This window comes from Helobdella robusta (assembly GCF_000326865.2).
Source record: "Helobdella robusta unplaced genomic scaffold HELROscaffold_7, whole genome shotgun sequence".
Lineage (NCBI taxonomy): Eukaryota > Metazoa > Annelida > Clitellata > Rhynchobdellida > Glossiphoniidae > Helobdella > Helobdella robusta.
In genome coordinates this window covers 2,115,168-2,133,897 of record NW_008705398.1, presented here as the reverse complement: position 1 = coordinate 2,133,897, position 18,730 = coordinate 2,115,168, and the positions used below count along the sequence as shown (strand labels likewise).

General features: G+C 35.4%; 1 protein-coding gene across 1 annotated transcript; it reads left to right on the top strand.

Moving 5' to 3' along the window:
* Positions 1–6,853: 6,853 nt before the first annotated feature.
* HELRODRAFT_69873 (hypothetical protein) lies at positions 6,854–17,160 on the top strand (the record flags this gene model as incomplete). The annotated part of the gene is made up of 23 exons (XM_009030619.1): positions 6,854–6,970; positions 7,217–7,305; positions 7,382–7,469; positions 7,785–7,946; positions 8,127–8,320; positions 8,790–8,871; positions 9,145–9,235; positions 9,909–10,016; positions 10,200–10,378; positions 11,007–11,082; positions 11,475–11,615; positions 11,783–11,970; positions 12,224–12,439; positions 12,748–12,912; positions 13,057–13,125; positions 13,531–13,614; positions 13,747–13,867; positions 14,406–14,668; positions 14,883–15,056; positions 15,289–15,432; positions 15,795–15,878; positions 16,166–16,277; positions 17,048–17,160. Coding segments are annotated over 23 exons (3,060 nt in total), but the record flags the coding sequence as incomplete, so codon positions are not given.
* Between the last annotated feature and the right edge of the window lie 1,570 nt (positions 17,161–18,730).

The window sequence follows — 18,730 nt, the reverse complement described above, 5'->3', positions numbered from 1 at the left end:
ATCACCAGTTTTAGTTTTTATGGTACTGATATAAAGGATGTTGATGATGATGGTGGTGGTGATATTGATGATAATGGTGGTAATGATTGTGATGATGGTATTGATGATGATGATGATAATGATGATGATGATGATAGTACGAACTCTTTAATTGTACACGAAATACTAAACTTATTTCAGTTAACTTGCGATGTTTGAATAAATAAATACTTAAAATAATGCGCTAAATAAATGAATGAATGAACAAATGAATGGATAAATGAATTAATAAATGAATGAACAAGTGATTGATTTAATGATCAGTTGGGTGAATGAATGAATGAATTAAAAACTGAATAAATTGCATCTAAGCGTTCTGTTCGTTAATGGAATTGTGCTATTTTTTGTACATAATCATCTAATTATGGTTTGCCATCAATGAATTAATTACAGTTTTAATATAATAATAAATAGGTTAATTAATTAATTAATTAATTATTCAAGTGATGATGATAATGATGATAATAAACTGGATGTCATGAATGAGTATGTTTGCTATGGTCATTATTAACTCTTTTTATCATTGAATCTTTTAATTTTTTGAATTTTTTATTGAATTTTTTTATCGTCTTGCCCGCCTACGCTTCTACTCGCATCATCGTTATCATGATCGTCATGCTTCCAACTCCACCATCATCATCATCATCGTACTCGTCATTATTTATTCATCGATTTTTCTTAATTAATCAATCATTTAATTAATTAATTAATTAATTAATTTGTTATTACTCTCTACTTCTTAAGTGGCATCGTGTCAGCAGATACACAGACGATGATCACTTTTTATAATGTTCTTGATGGTTCTGATCATTTTTGATGAAATTTTGTTAGTTATAAATCTTCCTTATTCGGTTTCTGAGAACATAACCGAATGCAACCAACCAACCAACCAATCAACTAACCAACCAGCCAACCAACCAGCCAACCAACCTGCCAACCAAACAACCAACCAGCCAACTAACCAATCAACCAACCAATCAACCAACCAACCAACCTGCCAGCCAACCAACCAACCAACCAACCAACCAACCAACCAACCTGCCAACCAATCAACCATCCATCCATAAACATCGCTCGATAGTTTTCAGTTGGAGTGGATAAGTTTCATTCTGTCGCCATCTGGCCCGGCACTGTCCCTTTGAAATCCATTTCCTTGATTAACTTTTTGTAAATTTTTTGATTTTATTTATTTGAGTTGTGTTGAAATATCTTAATCAAGAAATTTTGCGTGGATTTGGTGTGGTTTTGCTTGGTTTTTTGCCATCCGTTGGCAAATATTGAAGAGAAAATTGTAATAATAGATAAATAATTGATAAATCTCTCAAATACTCGACTTAGTTTTTCTGAGTGCACCATTGGGACGACTGCATCATACATAGCCTACATTATCTGACTGGTCCACATGTTGGATCATGAAGTGCGTTAAAAGACAGAACTACGTGAATCTATTAGCACATTTAACTTCTAAACAATTTGACGAGAGTTGGGCTATATTTATTTGTAGTCTTGCTTAACGTCCTTGTGTATTAGTTCATTTTCTAGTTTCTAATTTTGTTCATTCACTCATTCGTTTAAATATTCATTCATTCATTCATTCACTTATTCATTCATTCACCCATTCACATTCGTTCATTCATTTGAAGATAATTATTAACTGGTCGCTCTTATTTTCTTTTTTCAATAATACTAATAATAATAATAAATAATAATAACAATAATAATAATAAATAATAATAATAACAACAATTATAATAAATAATAATAATAATAATAATTTTCTATGAAGATTTTAACCACAGAGTTGTAACCATGGACGAATGTTTTGCTAAGTCTACCTTACTATATTCAACAGCGTTGAAATTATTGGTTTTTTCGTTTGTTATTATTATTATTATTATTGTTTTTGTTATTATTATTATTTTTAACACTTATAATGTTTTACATATAAACGTTACTCCGTCAATGTATTGCTACGTACTGGTATTATAGTAATAATAGTAATAATAAAAATAATAAAAATAATTATAAATAATAATAATTATTATAACCATTTTTAGTGGCCATAATATTTAATAAAGTTAACTGGAGTCTCCCAAGCATTCAGCATTCGCGAAATCACATTTTTGTACCGTATTTCCATTCTATTGTATTATTTCGTCCTATTATTCAATCATTCATTCTTTTATATAACTAATTAATTATGTTAATTATTCATTTATTTTATTTAATTATTTTTCAGAATTCGATGTCCTATATTTCCACTGCTTGTAAATAATAATTCTGCTAATTATAACGGAAAAACTATAAACAAAAAATAAATTTATTTATTTATTTATTTATTCATGTAAATTCATTTTTTTAATAAAAATATTAATATTATTATTAATAGTTATTAATAAATTATTATTAAATTATTATCATTATTGAACGTTGAGGTCAATTTTGAATAATATTAATAATTATATAATTAATGTTATTAATAAGGTTTCAATTAGTTCATCACGTTTCAGAGTGCTATTTTGGAAAGTTGACGGCGATGGTGATAATGATCCTCGTTTCGTTTCGAGTCAATATTTGTTCTTTTTTTTTTTTATTTTCATGAAACTCTAATATTTTTATGATTAGATGAAAATTCTATGAATAAAATTCTTCCGCAATGTATTTTTTTCATTAAAACATTTTTAACTATTAACTTTTATCCGTACTTCACTAATCTGACTAATTTTCCAGTGAAACGCGAGTTACGTATTTAAAAACGCCAAATTTTAAGTTTAGTTGCTTGAAAGCTAAAGCTTGAGGACAGCAACATCCAGTGTGCAACTAACTGTCCTCAGCTTTTTAGAGTCCAGTTCACTTCTCACTGCCATCATTTGGCCATTATAAAGTGTAGTTCTGTTTAACTCGTCCAGTCTTACAGCTAGCTGTCTGATTCTGATGTAGCGTGTTTCATTCTTTCTGCAACTTAAAATCGAAACGTAATCCACTTGTGAGAAATCTGTCTGCGTGTCTTGTCAATGTATATTGTGTCTTATGGCAACAATGAATTTTGTAAAGTTAAAATGGCTGAAATCCAAAAATGCAAGTCAGCTCAGTTATGTAACCTTTTTATTACACATATATTATTCTCATGTTCAGTCAGTAGTTTTAATAAGATTATATATATATGCCAAAGTTTAAAACAATATGGACAACAAAAGGATAAGAAAGACCTATTATATTAATAACATTAATAATAATAATAATTTATTACACACACACACACATACACAACTTGTTGGTACTTTATGAAACCGTACTTCATCCTCTGCTGACGATCAAAACAACATCATGGCACGTTGAACGTTCAATAGTTTAGCGGGGCAACAATCTTTGTAACCTCGTTAGCATGTGCATGTTCTAACCAGTGTAGGACTATAAAAACTATATATCGCAAATATATTAAGACTTGTACTTTTTTAAAATTGATAGTTGTAAGATGGTGACTAGATTTGAATGCAAAAATCCACGTGCTTATTGTGTCTCCATGCGAGAATTATAGTTCAATCTAATAATCTAATCTTCTTTATGTCCGCATGTCTGTCTTGTAATTATTTAAACAGCAACTTTCATATATTCAAGACAAGAAGAAACCACCACACGGGTAATGTATGTTCAGCCTGATGCGAAATGTACAACCTCGTTTCACCTGCTTGGCTCATCTAGCAGAAGTCTCTGCAGAGGCTGTCAACCGAAAATCATGAGTATACATTTGAATAAAAAAACCACAATAAAATACTCCTCATCTATCTTTTCCAAATCATAACATGATGTCACTATATCCTACTTTTTTCAAAACTGATATCAGACTTTGAAATCCTGTTTTTGCTATCTTTCTGGATCGACCAATGAGAAAAGTTTAGTTTTTCAAAGCACTATCGGTCAAATAAGATTTCTTCATGAATCCAGAATAAAACCGCACAAAAGAGAGGAAAACTGGATGCAGAACTTATTTTTGGCTACTTGCAACTAACGCTGCCGAAATGTATAAACAATTATGGAGTTTTCCTTATATTTTCACTTTCCCTCTTCTTCTCTCTATCTGTCTTTCTTTTTTTAATATTCCTTCTAGTCTAGTGTACATTAGCTTGCACAAATGCATATACACATACACACACAGGTACAAAACTAAACGGAACGAGTTTTACTTTGCAACAAAAACCATAAAATGAAAATATAAAAGTTTATGAAATTTATCGAACCTGGCCACTTAAAAATAAAAAAAAATAAAATAATGTTTATAAAATAGTAATATAATGTTTATTGTTATATTATATTATGTCATGTTATAAACACACACACACACATACACACACACATACACACACACACACACACGCACGCACACAAGAATTGTATATTTATATATTTAAAAAAAAACTGTTCTATGCCATACGGAGCTTCATAAATTCGGACCAAGAAGTTCAAGAAATAATTACATCTTCAACTTGCAAATAAAAACATGAATTGCTCGTTTGCGAAAAATAATAAATTTTTATCCTTGCGTTTGGTTCGCCTCATTTGTTCACTTGTTTCATATAATAATTTAAACGTGAACAGCGTACATACTAACTAACAAGTGCTAAAGCTACTTTCTCATAAGTAGAGATTGTTGTTAGTCGTCTGCTGTTATCTTCGTGGTTTGATTGTTAAGTGGTAGTGGTTATTTGTATTATACCGTTGAGTCATTTAAAGTTTGATACGTGCGATCTATTCTGGTGTTGTGTTCGATGGACTTGTTTACGTTAAGCTACATTTCAAGTGGGTTGTGTTGACTGCTATTTAAATTTTATAAATTAAGTTATTCATTCTTCTGATCAGTGTGATTTTAATTAATAGATTTTGTTTAGAGTAGCTATCGATTAACAATTATTTATTTACCTACCTATCTAATTTACTTACAAGAGTTTATCGTCAGCAAATATAACATTACATACGCAATTGAAAATGTACATTTGTATAAAATCACAACAACCTCAACAGTATTATACTACACTAAACTAAACCTTGAACATGTATGCAACTTAGCGTATGCTACGCATTTTATAAATGGCCCTTTTATAATAAATACATGTACATGTGCCGTGATGTATATAAATAGGTAGAATCCATTCTAACAGACGTTCACATACACACACACACGCACACCAAACACACACACACACGCACACCACACACACACGCACACACACTGTATAACCTTCATTTTTTATAGATACATCTGTATATTCATATTCAGTCATAATGATATAGCGCATAAGCATATGTATGCAAATATGGTTTAATGGTTTATTTATGATGTTTTACCTTTGTAACAAACAATTTGTTTCTTACAAAGTTTGGAATAAGTATAGTGAAACATCTTCATATTTCGAGTTTAGTTGCATCTCTACATTAAGCTATGTTAAGTTACATTATGTATAATTATCTTTGCATCTGCTGATGAAGTTTTCCATCTCATACACACGTAGAATTTTATAATTAACCTTATTTTTGCTCACACATTTGCTATTTATCTATTATAATTATAGATTGAAGGTTTCTAATTTTCAGTTTCAGAAGTTGATGTTATCCACATCAACAAATTGATGTCAATAACTCCAAAGGTTTCGTTACTACGGATTGTATTCGAAGTCATTTGTTAAGTTGTTAGCCTGTCATCATATTTTTAACATTCCCCCAGAAGAGCTTGCCATTTTTTCAACAGTTAGTATCGAAACAGCCACAACTGCTCTAACGACAACAAGCCATAAAGATCGTTAACGTTGTTATCAAGAGCTGCAACACACCTCACAAGTTCCCTTCCAACATGAGTCTCCAGCACCCTCATCTCCATCTTTCTAACTTTCAATCCCCCACCTTCCCCCCTTCTCTTCCTACTCACAATCATCAGAATGATGCTGCCTCGTTTGATACTCCAGATATCGAGGTGTGAGTTGTTGGAAAGTTGTTACTTTGGTTGGTGTATTGAAATTTAGCAGCTTGTTGTTGTTATTATTAAGAGGCCTGTGTGCGTTGATGATGACTTCGTTGTTGTCTGTTCAAAAATTTTTTGAGGTATTTTACAGGTTTGACATCCTCTTGAAAATTGTGATAAATAATCATGATTATGAGCAGTTTGTAGCGTCCATCGATGAGAAGTCTCTGTGAAGATGCAGGCGAATGTTTCATTAAAGCGACAAATTGTTGCGTTACAATAAATGTTGCAACATTAATAAAAGCCTAGTTCATAACAATAACTGATGAATCAGTGCTTAAATAATGACGATGATATTTTTATAGCGTATTTATTGTAACAATGAAACGCTGTACTTTTACTAAATTTGCATAATGTTTCAGTACGGTCAAACAAATGATTTCCAATGCTAAACTGCTAAATTTGTAGAACACTCCTCACGAGTTAAGCTTCGAATGATTATCATAAATCATTACACGCCGTTAGATTTGTTGCAGTTGCCGAAGTGCTGCAGACTTTGTGGAGTGTTCTCGCCCGGCCAGCCGACCGACAACTTTTTATCATAGCGCTAACAAATAATACTCGTGCTCCGACCGACATCAGTGTTACTTCACATAATCATTTGAATTGAAGAGACTAGAAATAAAGCAAGCCACACCAGATTTTAACATGCAAAAGTGATTTTATTACGACTAGTTAAGAAACGTTAACGCTCACTGGATACATTAACGTGCATTAAATTTGTCGTAGTAATTCATTATTTATAATCATTAAAAATCAATCTGATGAATCGAAAAATGAAATGTCATCTTAACAACCACGCAGAACTTGATGTCCCTAAATGCCAGGGTGCTCCGACATGCAACTGTCCTTCCAACCGAGACGACCAAGTCTGAGAAGAAGTTGTGGAAGAGGAATGACGAGAGAGGATGCAGTGGGGTAGGTTGTGTGTCACGTCATCCCTGCCCTGTGCTGTGTTGGGCGTGTTGGGATGGGAGGGATGGTTATCCTTGCAAAATATGCCTGCTGTGTGCGCGTGGTGCAGTTTTGTTGCATGTCGTGCCATTGAATGATGTAAATTGTAGTACAAATGTAACTGGCCACTTTTACGCTTCTTCTACTGATGTTTATACATTTCATTAACGTAAGTAACCGATTAAACGTGATTAAATAATGATTCATCAGACGTGCACACTAACTCACCTAACGAACAACTTTGATGACGTCAAACACACAACCCTCAGCGAACGTGGGGCCCTAAGAGAAGCCGCCAGGTTCGACAACCGACGATTGCGTATCATCTGCTTGTTTTTACTTTATTCAGTTGTCAGAACTAAATTTACACGCCAGGTGTTTGAAATGTGCTGATGCTCCGTGCCAAAAAAGTTGTCCAACACAACTGGATATTAAATCATTCATAAGCAGCATATCGACCAAGGTTCGGTTGTTGTGTTTGTTGTTACCAGGGATTTTGTTGATTACTTGATCTCGAAGCTTTTTCTGCTTCCGGTTACAAGATGTGGGTCAAACGTCAACATCCGTCTATGATTGACTCCAATTAAATTTTTGAATGAAATTATGTCTACTCATCATTAAGACAGCTCATCAATGTTGCTGCTAAACTTCGTGCGATATTCACATTGAAACGTGTTTTTAAATTTTAAGTGCATTTAACTCGAGCCGTTTTTAGATACACATCCTTAAAAATAATTGTCTTTTGTCTCCCATTTTATCCAACCACCCACCTACTCAGAATTATTACGGAGCAGCAAAGGCCATCCTTTCGGACAATCCTCTGGGACTGACGTGTGGGATGGTGTGTCCTACGAGTGACCTCTGCGTGGGCGGCTGCAACTTGCAGGCCACCGAGGAAGGCCCCATCAACATCGCCGGTCTCCAGCATTTCGCCGTCGAGGTTCCTTCCTTTTACGCTACCATTCTATTTTATTATAAAATTAATTTTTCAATATTTAAAAAATTAAATTTGAATTATTTGCCTTAAATTCAAAGATTTCAATACAATGCTCACGTTTTTACCCAATAACTAATCAGCTTACGGCCGCCATAGTTTTAACCAATGTAAACCAACGTATAGGTGTTTAAGAAAATGAACATTCCACAAATCAGGGATCCTAGCCAATTACAGGACTCCTTAAACTCCGCCTACAAATCTAAAATTGCTTTGATTGGTTGTGGGCCAGCTAGCATCAGTTGTGCCACTTTTCTCGGTCGGCTTGGTTACGGGGATATGACGATCTTTGAGAAAAATGATTATCTCGGTGGACTGAGGTGAGAAACTTTTCAAGGTGATATTATTCTAGCTGTTTATATGGTGTTTCATTGTGTTTTTTATTGATTCTTATATAATTTCTGTACAAAAAGTTTTTATTAGTGAATAATAATCAATCACTCTGAAATTTGTAAATATAAAAATATATTTTTAATTTTCTGTTGAACATTCATTTACTTAATTCATACATCATAGTAGAAATTTTGAACAATTTTTGGCATTTTAAAAAAGGCAAAGTGAATCTATAAAAACGCTCAAAAAATGGTTTTTAGTCCAACAATATGATGGTCAGTTTGTCCATTTATTCTTGAACTAGGCTACTACACCACAAAAACTGGAGTTCAAATTGTTGAGTTGATCATTCGACGCATGTTTCCATTATAAGTTGTGATGTGTTTGAATAATTTGTTCCAAAAACATTCAACTGTTTAAAATATTTTGTTATCACCGAAAAATGAATTTCAACAGTTCCTCCGAGATACCACAGTTCCGACTGCCCTATGAAGTGGTCAACTTCGAAATTGAACTCATGAAAGATCTCGGCGTCAAGGTTTGCCGCCAGTTTTGTAAGAGACCATTTCATAGCTAGAACTTTTACAATGAAATGAGTTGATTTGTGATTAATAATTTGTTGCAGTTATTGATGTTGACTTTCGAAAATGCGAATAGCACTTTCGTCTGCTAAACACGAAGATTCACGCAAAATATTACAATGATTCAAACATATTAACTAGCGAACGGGAAAAATATTGACTAAAATTAAAAAAAAAGAAAACAATCAAAAATTGGTAAAAACTTTGAAAATTGTAAAACGAACCAACAGATTGAATGTGGCAAGAAGTTGAGTTACAAATCAGGAATGACCTTGACTTCACTGCGCAGGGAGGGGTTCAAGGCCATATTTATTGGAATAGGTTAGCAAATGTCCATGAAACTTTTTTTATTTATCATTTAAACATGCTTCAGTTCATTTTTTAAATATTTTGTTACTAGGTACTTAATCTGCTTTAGTGCCCATTTATTGCACTCTGTGGCCTGACACCGCAACGCATCCACGGTTGCAGATGCAATTTTTTTAAATTTGCTTGTTCAGCAGTTTTTGTTCGTGCGGTTTATTTGCGGATCGGTTTCACGTCTCATTTTTTTAAACTGCACAATTAAAATTTCAAAGTTATAACAAAATGATGAAGTTTTAGCTTTATCAAGTTTTTTTAGAATTCTATGCTACAAAAAACGATCCAGTTTTCATCTGTGAAATAAATGTTAAATCATAGAAATAGTTAGAATTTACTAAAAATGCACATTTTTTCATTGTTTTGTTAGTTATTATAATTTGACGAATTGTTAAAAATTTATTAATGATGGCTGAGCTGGGACGGCAAATTGTAGTTGGTTGGATTGCTGGATGCAAATTCGAACGTTGTGTATGTGGGTGGGTTGCAGATGGATGCGGGCAGATGTGGGTGGACGTTGGAGGGGTCAATGGTTGAGGCCTGAATAGATCTTGTTTGCTCGGGGCTCCATTGCAAAGATCACCATTGATGTTTTTGTCATTGTTACAATTCCAAAACACAAATTCAAAAATAGGTCACCCTGACCCAAATAGGAACAGCATGTTTGATAATTTAACTAGCGATCATGGCTTCTACACGTCAAAGGACTTTCTACCTCTTGTCTGCCAAAACAGTAAAGCAGGTAACACTGATGATCTCCACAAATACATTCAAAAATAACATGAAAAACAAAAATATAACGCCACTGCCATCAACATACAATTACAATACTAACAACAAAAACAAGATACAATGCTAGCGACTACAGCATACAATACTAACAACAACATCATACAAAACTAACAACAACATAAAACATTCACAGGCATGTGTTCCTGCAAACAAACCTCACCTAGCCTGCCCAAGTTGCACGGAGTTGTCATCGTGTTGGGGGTGGGAGACACGGCGTTCGACTGTGCCACCTCTGCCCTCAGGTGTGGAGCCAGAAAAGTTTTCATCGTTTTCAGGAAGGGGTTCACCAACATTCGCGCTGACCCAGATGAGGTTGTGCTCAAATTTGATGCTTAGATTGATGTTGAGAGTTAGCTAGTTTGTTAGCGTAAGTGCCAGGGTTGCAATGTTTGGTGTTGTCGTTATTGCGCGCTCTGTTCGTTGGAATCAAACTCACCGAAGCGTTCCTGAGATGATGAAGGAACTGCTCATAATTTACACTCAATAATTATATTCACTTGGTGTTTATTTTATTGTTGACGATTCCAGTCGAAGTTTTTTTTATTTATCAATTTAAGAGCGAATGACCCGGGCAACAATAAAATTTGAAAAAAAAAATTATGATTAAATTAAAAATAAAATTATGATTTAAAAATAAAAGCCAAACAACTTATTTTTGTCAAACCTTTTTAATCTTTTTAATTAAAAAATGTAACGATTGAAATTTCACGTCGTAATGTTGTATGGTTAGAAGGTCCTGCGTCCCAATGGATTGGTTTAAGTACACAAATATCCCACCCTATTACAAGCAACGTGTTTGAGCTGACTGGGCTTTTGAGGTTTCTAGAAAAAAAATTCAGAGTTAATTTAAAAAAAAATATCAAATCTACCACCACTAACAGCAATAATATTGTAACATTTTTATTATTTTATTAACAAAGTTATAAATTTTTACTCCAAGATGGACCTGGCGAAGAATGAGAAGTGTGAATTCATTCCTTTCATGAGTCCCAAGCGAGTTCTCCTCGGATCGCCCAGTGAAGATCATGCGGCCGACAACGGTTGGTTGGTTGGGGAGGAAAGAAAAGTCTAAACATTGGAATTATTGCACGAATGAGAGACGTCCTCTCTTCCACTCTTTTGTTTCAAATTCAAAAACCATCAGATACAAAAATTTTAAAGACAGATGATACGAGGCCGAAGTGACTGAGTTTGAAAACAAAAATCTCCGCTTATCATATGCAAAAATATGCGATGCCTTGATTCAGACGCCACCACGTTCTAATACTTATGTTGATTTTTTTCAAAAAATTACAAAAAAATAACAAAATAAATAAATAAAATTAGTGAAGCTGATTAAACAACTTAATAAGCACTCAACCTTCATGAAAACTTCACACAATGAAACCCCAAACAGGTAGAAGAGTAGCAGGTAGGATCCGAGCCATGGAGTTTTGTCGTACGGAACAGCTTGCGGATGGTAGCTGGCTGGAAGATGAGGAGCAGTTGGTTCGATTGAAGTGTGATTTCATCATCTCTGCATTCGGTTCCAGGTTGACTGATAAGGATGGTCAGTTCAGTTGTTTCCATCTGCCTTACTGTTTTTTGCTTGTTTATTTGCTTTTGTTTTTTTTTTTTTGTTCATTCACAAAGACTAAACCTAAAAAATAGAAAATGCTAAAAATATTTTATCAATTATATTATATTAATTATTAATTAAATAATTGATCTTGACAGTTCTGAAGGCTCTGGAGCCCTTGAAATTCGATGGGAGGTCAGGTGATCCTGTGGTTGATCTTGAGAGGATGTCAACAAGCGAGGAGGATGTGTTCATCGGAGGGGACGTTGCTGGCAGTGCTCAGACGACCGTGGAGTCTGTCAATGACGGGAAGACTGCCGCCTGGTCTATGCACAAGTACCTCCAGGTTTGCCGTCTTCCATCGCTTGTTTCGACCGACGCTAGATTGTGTGCTTTTAATTAAATTTTATGACATCCTGTTTACCTGTTGAAGGGTGTAAACATTTTCTATAAGTTAAAATTGGTTGTTAATTTTTTCCTATATTAACTTTTGCATTATTATCATCAGATATCTAATAAATGACAAATATATTTTTCTAGCGAATCATTCGAACAGTAAGTTTGATCTCGTACTCACCGAACAAACACCAACCACGCAGGAGCGGGAAGGCCACCAAGTAGCTACCACCCCCCAACTTCCTCGCTTCTTCACGCCGATTGACCAAGTTGACGTCAGCGTTGAAATGTGTGGCCTTCACTTCGAGAATCCATTTGGTTTAGCAAGCGCCCCACCCACTACCTCGGGTCCCATGATCAGGAGGGCCTTCCAGCAAGGGTGGGGGTTTGCCGTCACCAAGACATTTGCATTGGATAAGGTGGTCCTTCGCAGATATATTTTATTTTGTTTTTGCACATGTTTGTCGTGTTTTATGTTGCTGCTGATGTTCTACTGTTTTTTTCTCGCAGGTTGTTCGTTCGCAATTTCGTTCGTTTATTTTTTGACTGGTTTCCAAACCCGTAATATAAACTATCCCTTCTATTTTTAACATTCTCGCAACTTACGCGACAGTTCATTATGAAAGACATTTTATATATTATTATCCTAATCGAGTAATTCACCAACATTCATGAATTTGAAATTAATTAAAATAATTACACGACATCTGCCAACCTGCCGACTCAGAACAACGTGACGAACGTATCGCCGCGGATAGTTCGCGGCTCAACATCAGGTCACCAGTTCGGACCAGGTCAGGGGTCGTTCCTCAACATCGAACTCATCAGTGAGAAAACATGTGCCTACTGGCTCAGGTGCATCCGCGAGTTAACCAGGGACTTCCCAAACAAGGTGATGGTGATGTGGATGATGGTGATGGTGACGATGATAATGATGATGAAAGGGATGAAGACGATGATGTGAAAATTGTGTCAATGATCACAAAAGCAACAACGCAATTAAAAACCCAATTAATGCTAACGACAACGACAACAGATCTTGATAGCCAGCATCATGTGTGCATTCATTGAGGAGGATTGGAGCGAGTTGGCCAAGAAGGCTGAGGTATCCTTTGTCTGTTTGTTTGTTTGGTTGTTTATTCGTTTGTTTATTTGGTTGCTTGTTCATTTGTTCTTTTCTTATTTTGTTTGGTCACCCATTAACCTTTGTTCATTTTTTATTATCAATAAATACATACGTATTTGTTTATCTAAACACATTATTTAAACACATTTAAATTCATTTTTAAATTGAATTATACATCTTTTAAAATAAAATAATACAAGTTTGATTTCGTACTACGCACTATTAAGTGAGCGCTTCTTATAACCATATCTTGAAATGAGTCTAAGTTGAAAGTAGATAAACAATTAATTTGCCTCTTGAAACATGAAAATAACTTTTTTACTGTAATACAAATAAAGCCCAGTTTTTATGAGTTGATTCAAATTCTGCTTCGTACCTCGCCAGGAAGCAGGTGCGCATGCGTTGGAGTTGAACCTCTCATGCCCACATGGCATGGGGGAGAGGAAGATGGGGCTGGCGTGTGGTCAGGTGAGGGGTGCGTTGGGGTTTGTTGTGGTCTGGTGTGTTGTGTTGTGGTGTGGTTGTGTGTGAGATGGTTTGTTGACATGTTCTCCTAATCCTAATAAACAATTAAAGAACATTAAACAAATGCAAACACAGGAACCGGAAGTCGTTCGTCAGATCTGCCTGTGGGTGAGGGCTGCCGTGAGGATCCCATTCTTCGCCAAACTGACACCAAGCGTGACCAACATCGTCAGCATCGCTAGAGCCGCACACGAAGGTACGCAATCATTTGCGGGCTGCGCGCCCTCCGCGTTCGGAATGATTGCTAATAATAGTTCACCTTTTGTTGAATCTATTTTTTATTATTATTTATTTTTTATTTTCTGGTTTCAAATACCATTCACGGTTTTGTGTGCGGCTGTTTTTGAAGGGTTTTTAAATTAAAAACCTGATCTAACCTAGGAGGTGTCAGGTGCATGTGCAGTGGTCCAGAATGTTTTGCACTGTTGTAACAGTTGTTGTGTAATCATATGATTGGAAAATGATTGAATTCGTGGCTTTTGGTAAGTTTTCACAAACTTTTAGAGATCTTTCACTCAGAGTGGATTTACAACTTTACCAAACTTTAAAAATATTAAATAACAAACTCCATATTTATTATTTGATGAATTTTATTTTGCACCATCCATTAAAATCTTTTTAAAGTTTATTGTTTGTTGACAAAAATCATTTAACTACCATTAACATTTCAATTCATCACCGTTCCAACACCACCCACCCGGCACAACCTCACACGAACCCACCCACCCACTCAGGTCAGGCTAGTGGGGTAACAGTGACGAACACTGTACCAGGGGTCATGCACATCCGGCCTGACGCAACAGCCTGGCCCAATGTTGGTCTCGAGAAGCGAACCACTAGCGGAGGAATCTCAGGAAATGCCATTCGACCGATTGCGTTACGTGCCGTCAACTCGATCGCCAGGGATCTGCCCGGATTTCCGATCCTGGCTACTGGCGGCATCGATTCCGCGGAGGCTGGCCTGCAGTTCATTCACGCAGGGGCTTCCGTCTTGCAGGTTCCACGCGATTCCATTCACTTCAAATTCGTTGTTACATCTCAACATGCCTTCATTGCCTGACTACATGATTGGATTTAAAAATTATTATAACTAAATTATTTTTCCTACCATAATTACCAGCACCACCACTACTTCCACCACTACCACCACCACCACCACCACCACCACCACCACCACCACCACCACCACCACCACCACCACCACCACTCAGGTATGTAGCGCCATACAGAACCAAGATTTCACAGTCGTCGATGATTACGTCACAGGTCTGCAGGCTCTCCTCTACTTGAAATCTCTGGGTCATGTGGCTGATTGGATGGGGCAGAGTCCTCCAACCCCCGTCCACCAGAAGGGAAAGTCTGTCGTTGCCATGGAGAAGGTGATGGTGATCATGATAATGATTGTAGCGATGATGATAGTGATGATGATGATTGTGGCAATTACGATTGTGGTGGTGTAGATGGGTGGAATGGTGTCTGTTGAGGTTGATTGATCCTTTGATTAAATAAAAATGTTGCCATTAAAAATTGTTTCTTATTGTTCGGAGGTCATTTCATTGGCACAAACGAACTCATAGTTGGCCGTCTTTTTAATGTTTGTTTTTGGGTCATATTCAGACTCCAAACTTTGGTGAGTATAAGAAAAGACGTGAAGAACATGTAGGTCAATTAAAACTCAAAGATGATAGGTTGGCAGATGAACACGAGCCCCGCCCACTGAGACTTCCAGCCAATCTCGTCAGACCAGTTCCTCGCATTAAGGTTGGCATTGTATTACGTATACTTTTATTTGGCTTGTTTTTAAATGAAACCAAAAAATCTTTATTGTAGATTTTATTATTTTTTAATATCATAATCACAATCATCATTATCTTTACAATTAGCAGTAGTAGTAGTAGTAGTAGTAGCAGCAGCAGCAGCAGTAGTAGCAGTAGTAGTAGCAGCAGCAGCAGTCGTAGTACAAGTATAAATTTTTAAAAGTTTAAACGTTATTTTAATTAAATTTACTGTAGAGCACCAGATTTCACTCACTAGAATTACTTACAGTGAAATGTTGAATTTTTATGAAATTACGTCGCGAAAATAATCTAACAACACCTTCCCCCCTATGGCCGACCACACAGGACGTTCTGGGGGCTGCCCTCCCGAAGATTGGATCCTACAATGTCCTGGACAACAAACTGCAAGTAGTGGCCGTCGTCAATGATGTCAGCATGCTTTTTATTATTATTATTATATTTTATTATTTTGTTGTTTTATTTTATTATTATATTTAATGTTTTATTTACCATGCAATTGAGTTATTTAATCTACACGTTAAGTGAAATCACATTTCTAATTTATTGTTTTCTGCGTGTCAATTTTCCAACGCTGTCTGTCTTCGGCTCTGTGGAAGTAAGTGCTTCATGTCTTCCACACCCTGTTTTCAACCAGACTGTCACACACACACACGCACACACACACACACACACCACACACACACACACACACACAGGAGATGTGTATCAACTGTGGCAAGTGTTACATGACCTGCAACGACTCTGGTTACCAGGCCATCAAGTTCGACCCCCTCACACACCTGCCCCACGTGACCGATGATTGTACAGGTGGGCGGGGCTATTATTTTTATAATTTGTATTAACTAATAATAAATAAAATTATTTGTTAATTTTTAGTAGCAGCAACAGTAATAGTAGTAGTAGTAGTAGTATTAGTAGGTGTAATAACAGTAGTAGTAATAGTATTAGTATTAGTAGCAGTTGTGATTGTAATAGTTGTAGTGGTAGTAGTAATAGTAGGAATAGTAGTAGTAGTAGAAGTAGTGGTAGCAGCAGCAGTAGTGGCAGTTATCATTAGTGGCTGCATAGAAAAATAAGTGAAAATTTTGTGAAACATTTTAGAAAATCAAATCAGAAAAAGAACTCTGAAAATTTAGTTGGTTAACTTTCGCAAAAATACTAACAAACAATTGATTCTAAATTTGGCTGCCCGAGAGCAATGCGCCCTCCTCTGCACCATAGATCGCACCAGAGATCGCACCACAGGTCGCGGCAATCTTGTTGTACATACACTCGAATAAAAATCTTTAGTTGAATTCGTGTTTTTTTGCCTTTGTATTTTGTGTTAAACTCTACATGGCATTCCCTAGCCGTTATACAAAGTTTCAAAATTTGGCCAGTCAAATTTTAAGTTTTACTAAATTATGCCTTCAAAGCAACCAGCGATCCTTTTGAAAACTCATGAAAATTTTCAGGAGGAGACACAAAAACCAACAAATTCAAATTATCACCATCATCACAACCACTATCTTCATCACCACCACCATCACCATCATCATCATTATCACCACCACCACCACCGTCATCATCATTATCAGGATGTACATTGTGTCTGTCCGTGTGTCCGATCATCGACTGCATCAGCATGGTGAAGAAGGAAATCCCTCACAAAATTAAGAGGGGGCTTGGTGTAGTGGAGACGGTGTGGTGATGATGAAGAAGATGGTGTTGAGGAACAAGATAATGATAGTGATAGCAATGATGTTTATGGTGATGAAAAAGAATGATGAAGAAGATGATGTTGAAGAATAAGATGATGATAGCGATAGAAATGATGTTTATGGTGATGAAAGAAAAGGTGATGATAGTGATTGGGTGGTTTCATTTTCGGATGTTATCATTATAACGATGAAGATGGAAAAGATGACAATAATTATAATGGTGATATTGGTAATGATAATGAAGATAAGGATGAAGATGATGATGATGGAAGCGTTGATGATGAGAAAGATTTTCATCTGGCCATTGACGTTGCTATGAAAATTTAACGATCGTTCAGTGTTTAATAATGTCTTTTTGAAGTTTAATGATGACGACGACGATGATGATGATGATAGCCTTGATTGCAATGTTGATGGTAATGATGATGACGACGAGGATAATGATGACTATGTATCTTTTGGTAATGATGAAAATTCGGAAGATAATAGTTATAGAAATAGTATTATGATAGGAAATGATGTTGTTGACGAAATTGATGCTGGTGATGGTAATGATATTATAATGTTAACTCTCTCTCTATCTCTCTATCTATCTCTCTCTCTCTCTCTCTATATATATATATATATATATATGTATGTATTTATATATATATATATATATATATGCATACATTGCAATGTTTAATTCACTCGTTCATTCACTCGAGGATCGATTATTGCAACAGTTTATTCTACGGTTTACCCAAAAAGTATGTTGCACATTTACAATTAATTCAAAATCGGGCTGCCAAGTTGTTAACTGGTGGTTCATATTTTGATCATGTTACTCCTATTCTCTTCAATCTTCATTGGTTGCCCGTTCAACAAAGAATTGTCTTTAAAATTGCCCTACTGGTATATAAAAGCATTTATGGATTAGCGCCAAAATATTTAATGGATCGAATTGTTCCAAGAAATGCACCGTTACAGTGTCAGAAGTTACGGTCAGACGATTTAGATTTGTTAACAATTCGACAAACTCAGCTGTTGGTTGCAGAGATTTCGCTGTTATGGGACCGAAGATTTGGAACAGTTTGCCGGTTGACTTGCGAAATCGTGGGTTGTCAATTACTGAATTTCAAAGAAAGCTAAAGAACCATCTTTTCAGACAAACTTTTCATGATATGATTTGATTGAAGTGAAACATTTAATCAACTTTTGCATTAGCGCATTTAATCAACTTTTACATTGTTAGCTCCTTTGAGAACAATAAAGGGCGCTTTATATATAAATAATCTAATTATATATATATATATATATATATATATATATATATTTATATATATATATATATATATATTTATATATCTTACTTACTCTTTGCCATTTGCATGAAATTTTATCATTTTCTAGCTTTTCAACTTGTTCCAGTGATTGTATTAAGAAAGTTATACCCGACGCACCTGTTAAATCATGTTCCCTTGACTGTTTACCTGCACAGATTATTAAGAAGTTCATTGACCTGTTCTTGCCTGCCATTTTCACCTTTTTTATCAACCCGTGCCTTTTCCATTAGCGTTA